The 8,816-nt window shown below is 45.7% G+C and overlaps 1 protein-coding gene across 1 annotated transcript in view; it reads left to right on the forward strand.

Moving 5' to 3' along the window:
* Positions 1 to 8,077, forward strand: part of APCDD1L (APC down-regulated 1 like) — a 189,690-nt gene extending 181,613 nt beyond the window's left edge. The window contains exon 4 of the mRNA XM_078650452.1: positions 6,807 to 8,077. Coding sequence (XP_078506578.1) covers positions 6,807 to 7,574 — 768 coding nt within the window. The 3' untranslated portion in view covers positions 7,575 to 8,077. The remainder of the gene's footprint in view (positions 1 to 6,806) is intronic.
* Positions 8,078 to 8,816: the final 739 nt, after the last annotated feature.

The following is an 8,816-nucleotide window of genomic DNA, read 5'->3' on the forward strand; positions in this document are numbered from 1 at the left end:
AGGCATTCCACGCATCACTTTTTTGTATTCCTTTGTATAAATAAATGTGGTCTGAGCACACGGGCTTAGACCACAGGTGTACCTCCATCCATACTTTCTCTGTGCCTGTTCCGCCAGTGACGGCTCCTCTGCTAAGGGGGAGGAGCATCGCCCCACTGCTCTATGAAGAGCTCAAAAAGGAAAAATAAAATGATAAAGATGCAATGGTATCAGCGGGGTGACATTTTAGGTGCCGGGCAGGGCGCAGCTGAGCTGTCAGGAGCAGGGGGAGGAGTGGTTGGCACTTGTCATGCTGGGGACAGCAGTGTCGTGATTGGCTAGGGGAGTCTGGGAGCCTGTGCACTTCCTACTTCTAGAGCCGACCGAAGAGGATTGAGAAGCTGCGGCACGCCAGCAGGTAAGTGATTTTTTTTTCACCCCTCTTCTCACCACCCCCGTTAAGTAGCAGCCGCCACTGGCTTCCACAGCCCCGCGACAAATGCTACAAACCATTTCGGTGCTTTCACAAGCGTACTCACTTTTATAACCAATTCGCTTGGGCTACTTTACGCTTGAGATTTCCAGTTTCTTCAAATTTCTCAAAAAAATGACATTTTGATCACGACTTCTCGTATTAGTAAAGCTGCTGCAGAATCCACATAATTCTGCTTTTAAACCTATTACTTTGGGTGGAGCAGAGCAGGCAAAATTCACTTTGCGTGATACTTTCCTTCCCCCAAACTAAAAAAACCATGTTTCTCCATTAGCAAGCATGGCCCCAGTGCCCACATGATTTGCCCTAACTCTGCAACTCCTCGTATGTGCTCAAAATAAACCCACGCTTTTCGTCGAAACCGCCTAACCACCCAAAAAACAGAATTACCTCCCATTATCGAAGAATTTCCTGCCCACAGAGAATATTTTTGCCAACTTCTGGGATTATTTATCCGTAAAGCTGCACGCTGTCAGCACTCGTTAACCCGACAGTAACAATAAAGCAGAGGGAATATCACACAATTACAGAATAGCCGCGTGGATTTGTGTATAAATTACGCACAATGCTGTAATAATCACAGGGCTATTGTGTTTCACCTCCTCGTGCAGCAGGGTCGGGCCTGCGAGGCCCACCTTGTCACGGTCTGTGTGTACTGTGCACCCTGCTTAGCATCAGACAGAGGAGCTCGTGAGTGTGTTATACAGGCTGCCTGGAACCCGCACTGCTTTGCTGGCGAAGGCAGGAAAGGGAAGACGAAAATAAGAGTCCCTCGTCTTTTTGAGCTGCCTGTGATTACTGATTCTGAGTGCCTGCTTTGGCGATACTTGAGTGCACCTTGTGCCAGACTTGGACTAGCCTGTCGGGCGGACGGGTAATGTCAGGAGGGTTGGTCCAAAACGTTCAAAGAGGGCTGTTTAGTGTCGGTAAGGGTTAGTTACATGGCCAAAGTTGGCTGGTTTCTTCAAGGGTTGCATATTTCTACAATTAGTGGCAGATTTACAAGCCCCTTGTGCCACCTTTGCATCATTTTTAACGCAAAGGTGACGTAAGGGTGGCGCAAGGGGTTTGTAAATATGCCCCTTAGAGTTTAAGCGGAAGAGACAGCAGTCGCAGTGGCGAGAGAGACAGATGTAGGAGAGAGAGAGGGGGGAGAGGCAAAGTATATAACACATTGGAGAGGACTCACCTGCAGTTATGCACCCCTTTCTAAGGTCAACAGGTGCAACAGACAAAGATTATTTTTTGAGTAGGTAGGAATTATGTGTGACTTTGTTCAACGTTGCCAGAAGTGTGTCACATTTCCTCTTGGAAAAACAGTAGCATGAAAATGACCCAACTTCTACAGAGTGTCAGATATATGCTAAATGTTCCTAGCCAGGTAACCAACGGGTATGGCTCATGCACAGAGGTCGAAGAAGGGGCTGTGGCGTAGCTAGACCTTTTGCCGCCCGTGGCGGTCCCTGCGTTTGCCGCCCTGCGACGTCCGCAGGTATGAGCGGGGGAGGGGTTGCTGGGGATGCTGCTTTTGCCTCCGGCATAGGGCCGGACTTTCCGTAGCAGGCACCGGGCGTTTCACCGGTGGGCCACCAGGGTGGGGGCCGGTTTTGGGTCTCTGGCGGGCCTTTTTTGTTACCGGGGTCGGTAATATCGCCCCCCTGTAACATAATCGCCTGAAACCGGCCCTCGCAAACTGCTAGGCTGCACCCCCCCTCACCCCGGGGGGCCAGCCGAGCAGTTTGCCAGGGCCGGTTTCTGTTCCCAGTCCAGCCGTGGCCGGCGACGGCCACAGGTAAGAGTGGGGGTGCTAGGGATCCTGCATTTGCCGCCTGCCACGGTCACAGGTAAGAGCGGAAGGAGCACTCTGGCGCCCCCAAAACTCGTGCCGTCTGGGGCGCACTGCCCCCGACCCTCCTTGCTACGCCAAGGAGAAGGGGAGAATCTGAGGGTCACGATGTTCCCATACTTTTCTAATCTGATAAAAACAGTTCCCCTAATTTATGTTAACAGACAACTGTCCTGGGACTGTTAATTTTGAATGTTTGACTTTACAGCACCTACATTTACAATGCATGCCTTTACAACACAGTTTTACACTGCAACATCCATTACAATGCATACATTTACATCGCATACCATTACAACGAATTGTTTAAAACTACATTTATAACGCATTCCATTACATCGCATTATACCTTTACAACGCATACCATTACAACGCACACCATTACATTGCATTCAAGGTAAATGTTGGATAGTGTACGGGTATAAATTACTATTCTAACTCCAGGGTGTGCAACAGTAGGGTAAGTGTTGGATAGTGTAGGGGTAATAATTACTATTCTAACTCCAGGGGGTGCAACAGTAGGGTAAGTGTTGGATAGTGTAGGGGTACTATGCATTGTAGTGGTATGCGTTGTAATGACATGCGATTTAATGCCTGCGTTATAGTGATATGCGTTGTAGTGTCATGCGTTGTAGTGACATGCAATGTAATGGCTGCGTTGTAGTGACGTGTTGTAAAGGATGTTGCAATGTAATAACTGCGTTGTAAATGTAGTGCGATGTTATGATTGCGTTGTAAAGGTTGTTTCCCGTTAATTTTCACATTTGATACGCCTAAACGGAAGTGGAAGGGGTGCTGTGAAGCAGAGGGAGTGTCAGACAGTTGAACAAGAAAGAAGTCTTCTGGTCAGGGTGTCTGGTGCCTGAAAAAAATGTAAATGTGTGCTTTTGGTAACTCTGCAAATGTAAAGGCTGCTTAGAAGCCGGTATTGGCTTTAATTGTTTGAGTCACTTGAAGTGTTTTCTTTTTGAGAGGTATTGTAAGGTGACCTGATGAGCTGTGCGAGCTTTTATCAGTTATACATTTTATTTGCACTAAGTACAATCTGCATATTACTCAGATCTCTATTATGGAATAACTTTTTTTTATCTTTAAAACTCAATCTTTTTGTGCACTTTGAGGCAGCCTACATCACACTGTGTAAAATGCAAGTCCAAAATTATGAAGTACATATTCACAGTACTGGGACCTTGTAACACTAAAAACACACAAGTCACTGTTACCCACTGTACCCACCAGAGTTCAATTCTGTGGCGCTCTGGTTACACACATAGATGTCAGCAGTCAGTCCTTAAAAAGAAATTTAGAAGTGCAGATACTCACTAGTTAGAGTGCCTGTTTGCTCCTGAGAAGTGCTGGTACTTTCTTATTGAATGTTTTGCAGCAGTGCTGAGAAGTGCAGGTACTCTCCCTTTCAAATTAAAGAAGTGCAGATACTCAGTGCCAGACAGTACCTGGCTTAATTTGTAGAAATATAAGTGCCAGGGCTCTGGTAAGGAGGCCACTGCAGCTTGTACCGCCCGTTGCCCCTGTCAGAGCTGCCAATGACAGTACCAACACACTGCTAATCCACACACTCTTAAAAGTGCGACAATTCCTGGCCCCTAGAGCTATAAACACGGTCTGGGTGGTAGGTATTAGTCATTTGTATTGTGTATTGAGTTAATAAACAGCTGTTGTACTCATCTCTAAATTCGACTGACAGAGCCACTGTGTGGCAGACTGTCATAAGTGCCAGTGTTGACAATTAAGTGCCGGTGCAGAGCACTTGAAACCACAGGCCCAAATTAAGCACTGCTTAAGGTCCAGGTGGCATTTTATGAGATTTGACAGAGGGTTGGGCGCAGAATAATGGAAGACTTGGCCACCAAAGGTGTAGGAAATGCCAGGCCCCTCAGAAGAGGGACGGGGTCAAGGGGTGATTATTCCCTAGCCAATGTGCCTTCTTCTGAGAGCCCTGCACTCATACTGCAACATATTTGTTTCTAGATTAAAAAAACAAAGCTATCATTTCCACTAGAGGGCGCCGGATGCAGATCTACTGTGTTTTTTCCCCCCCACAGGTCTATTTTTAAACTTTGAAATGGCCGCCCTCCTAGAAAGGACCAGGCTTCAATTTGAGGACCCTACTGCTCAAGAACCTCTGACATGACTGGGGTATGCGGAGTAGTGAGATATCTGCTGAAAGTAGCTCAAATCTACAGGCCAAAAGGGGGCATTAACGAGGGAATAAAACCCAGAATGACAGATTCCCCTTGTATATTCTCATTTCTGAGGGAACCCTAAGAGTCTGCGTGTAATCCTCCAGTACCTCCCACCAGAGTAACTCTTATATTCCCTGTATCCATAACTCTGAAGGAAGCAGAGGTAATAGGTAAATTACCGGGTCACTGACAGTGGCAGCGGCTCCTCCGCTAAGGCGGAGGAGCGTTGCCCCACTCCTCTCACAGCAGTGCAACAAGGAAAGATAAAATGATAATAACACATTGTTATTATCATTTTATTCTTCTGCACGGAGCCCCGTTGGGGAGGGGCTGGGCTGGTTCACAGGAGGAGAAGTGGTATGCGCACTACCAAGTGAGCCGGATGGTTTCGCCGGGCGTCTTGGGCTGGCCAAACTGTCATGCACACTTAGCATTTCTCCAACAGGCTGTGTTCCACAGCTGGGTGGAGAACTGTCCCAAGGCTCCTAGAGGCAGCCGCTCAGACCAATGACGACGCTGCTGTCATGCTTGTTACATCAGTGTTGTGATTAGCTATGGGGAGCCTGGGAGCTTCCTGCTTCCTGGAGTCAGGAGGAAGAGAAAAGGACTGAGGAGAGGTGGCAGCTGTAACCAGGTAAGTGATTTTTTTTAGCCCCTCCCATCATCCCCATTCCTTAGCATCGCCATCCGCCATTGACTGGTAGGGTCGGACTGGGACAGAAAATAGAAACAGGCACAAAAAGGAAAGCGACCTCCATGAATTAGTTTAAAAAGTGGCTCATGTTTGCAAATTGGGGCAGTTTTGAACTTGTAAAGACCCACTGTATAAGTCTTTTGCAAGGAATGGAAGGCAGCACGGAGTTAATGTTGCTGCAGGTAATTTTTCTTTTAGTATCAGGGAAATTAACAGTAAAAACCAGCCGTGCAGACCTTAAAACAAGACCACAAACAACCCAAAAACCCGTCGGGCAGTGCGTGATTGCCCCATAGAGCAGTCCGATCCTGGTCATTGGTAATGAGTGGCTAGGTAACACAACCTGAAAAAACACCAGCTCTGCAAAAATCAATGTAATAAAACATCTCACTTATGAATTAAAAATTGTAGCATAGGTTCTAGTCCTTCACAGTTAGCACAAAAGACTGAGAGGTGGGTGCAAGGAGATAATGGAGACAGAGGGCCATATGTATCAAGCTAATTAGCATTCGCAAAGGCCGAAATTCTGCGAATTTCGGCCTTTGCGAATGCTAATTAGATAAATGGTATGTATCAAACATGTTTGATGCAAAATAAGGAATTGCAAAATTTGCTATTCCTTATTTTGCGATTGCACTTAAGGAATCGCAAATTTTGCGATTCCTTAAATGCAATGTATCAAACAAAAAATATTCAAAAATTGCCATTAAGGATTCGCAAATTACCACCAACTTCTAGTTGGTGGTAAGTTGCGAATTCTTTTCAAAAAGCTTTTTTTACAAAAAACCAAAGGTGCCATATGACGCCCATACATGCCCTTAGGGCATGTATGTGCGCCATATGCCCCCAAATGTCTTTTTCAGGGGTGCAGCAGGGTGTTCTTGAGACACCCCTGCACCCTTGAAAAAATTCCTAATTTGCGATTAGCAAATTGCTAATCGCAAATTGCACTTTCATTCCTATGGGCCTCCTGGCCCATAGAAATGAATGGGTAATTTGCGTTTAGCAATTTGCTAATCGCAAATTAGGAATGGTAAGGAATCGCTATTGAAAAGCGATTTTGTACATACATACCGTTTTGCGAATTCCAAATAGCGATTCCTTAAAATTCGCTATTTTGAATTCGCTACACGGGAGTATGATACATATGGCCCAGAGCCTCAAGCAGGCGGTGTGGCTGTGCACAGGAGGACTCACGCTTTCCATGGCCAAAATACAGTTTGCACTATTGCTACAATGTTGCAGAAGTATCCCAAAGAACAGGATATACACCCTGTGCAAAGTTGTTATGGTCATTGTAGACAAGGCTAGTATTTGAATTGCTAGTGGAATTTACCTAATGTGACAAATCGTTCTTTTTGTGTGTTATAGAAGTATGTTATTGTATTATAATTGCATGTATATAGTTTTTCATACCACTAATGAGGCGACAAAGCATGTTTGCAGACCGGTTGCATGCTGCTAGGTGGAACTGAAACAATGTAGAGTAGCAATGGGTCATTTAAGTATTTATAGCTGGAGCTATTGTGTTACTGTCAATCAATCTAACTTCCAATGGTCATTGTTGTTTTCTTTCTGCTTATTTTGCAGCATCACACCCATCCTTGTCCAGCTTGTGGCATAATCTACAGATCGAATGAACACCACCCGCCCATCCTGCCTTTCACACCTGAGCCGCCATTTCGCATTGGTGGCAAGTGGGTGAGTGCGCACTGCGAGTTGCGGCCCGCCGTGCTCTTCCTCACTCGCTACTTAATATTTTATGAGCATAACCAAACCTGGGAAGGCCACTACTACCACTTCTCTGACCCTGTCTGCAGAGAGCCCACCTTCACCATCTACGCTTCTGGCTACTACACCAAGGCCAGGCCTTCCTCCAAGGTGAAAGGTGGTACTGAGCTGGTGTTTAGAGTTACCATGGCTAGGGTGACTCCATTGGAGCCGGCAACGGTCTTGATGCTGAACTCCTCCGCTCCCGGCACATGTGGGAAGTTGGGATCCTGGACACTTGGCATGGAGCAGGACATCACTGTCACAAATGGTTGCACCGCTCTTGGTATCCATCTGCCTCACACCGAATACGAGCTTTTGAAGATCGAGCAAGATGCCAAGGGACGCAACCTACTCTTTGTCGGTGAGAGGCCGACAGATGGAACAAGTCCCGATACACCTGAGAAACGTGCAACGTCCTACCAGTCCCCTCTCATGCAATGTGCCATGGATACTGGAGGGAACGCCATTCGCATCAGCCACCATCATCTGAAAATAACTCACAACAATGTGAACCCATCCTTGCAACCCTGTCCTCTATCAATGTTGGTGGGACTCACATCATTGCTTTTCTTATGGTGGAAGTAACCCATCAGACTTTGGATCACCTTGTAAAATAGTCAACACAAAGACATCCTTTCTTGTATTCTTGGAAGAACTGTACTCGGATTTAGTTGTACTTCAACAACACTCAAGCACTCAGGTTCCCTCAGAAGCCAAGGTTTAACAAGTACCTTGGAAGAAACTGCAATTCACGAATTCGTCCTTACAAAGCCAATGATGAAGAACATATTCTCATAATATCATAAGTTTGGAGAAAACGGATCAGTGCCTTAGAGGGCCTGAGACCAGACACATTTGGGTCCTGTCTTCACATGTATGCCTGAGTATATAATGTGTATATATTTTCTAACATAAAACCTTCTATTTTGGTGGAGATCAATGCAGTTAATATGTAAGTGTGATCATTTCGGTCACATCTTTTTTTGAATCTTGTATTTTTTAAATTAATATTTTCTGAACATTACAATGAATAAAGTGAGATTATATGAGTTTTACCACTGTAAAAAGTGGACATTTATAAATGGTAATTGTTCAATTGTGTTTCATTCCTTCACACCTTGTTAAAGGAAACATTTGAAATGAAATGAAATGAAATGAAAATGGGATTTGTAAAGCGCTACAGTTGCCCTGAGGCGTCCAGGCGCTGAAAACAAAAGATACCCTCAGAAGGTAACTATTTATTAAACAGAAGGGTTTTGAGCTGTTTCCGGAAGCTAGTTAGGTTGGGATTGTCTCGCATCTGCAGAGGGAGGGTGTTCCACAGTTTAGACACATTGTACGAGAACGAACGTCCTCCTGCTCTGGCTCTAAAGATTCTGGGAATTTTGGCTAATGATGCGGTTGAGGAGCGAAGTGCCTTGTTGGGCAGATATGGAGAGATCAGGGGACAGTTGATTTCTGGGCCCATTTTCCGGAAAGTCTGGTGGGCAACGCATAGAGCTTTAAACTTCACTCTGTCCCTAACGGGTAACCAGTGTAGAGTTCTTAGGCCAGTTTTTATTGAGGTCCTCCGTGGGACTCCCAATAGCGCACGGGCAGCACAATTTTGAGTGAGCTGAAGTTTTCGTAAGGTGTAGTCTGGTGCTCCAAGATAAAGGGCATTGTTAAAATCCAGACGGGATTGGACAAGGCCCTGTATAATTATTTGTCTGGCCTCAAAAGGGAGAAGGGGAAGAATTTTTTTGATCACCCTAAGGAGGCCAAAACAAATGGCCGACACCTTGGTGGCCTGTGTATTAAGGCTCAATGATCTATCAAGCCATACTC

This window comes from Lissotriton helveticus, chromosome 7 (genome assembly GCF_964261635.1).
Source record: "Lissotriton helveticus chromosome 7, aLisHel1.1, whole genome shotgun sequence".
NCBI classification, from domain to species: Eukaryota; Metazoa; Chordata; class Amphibia; order Caudata; family Salamandridae; genus Lissotriton; species Lissotriton helveticus.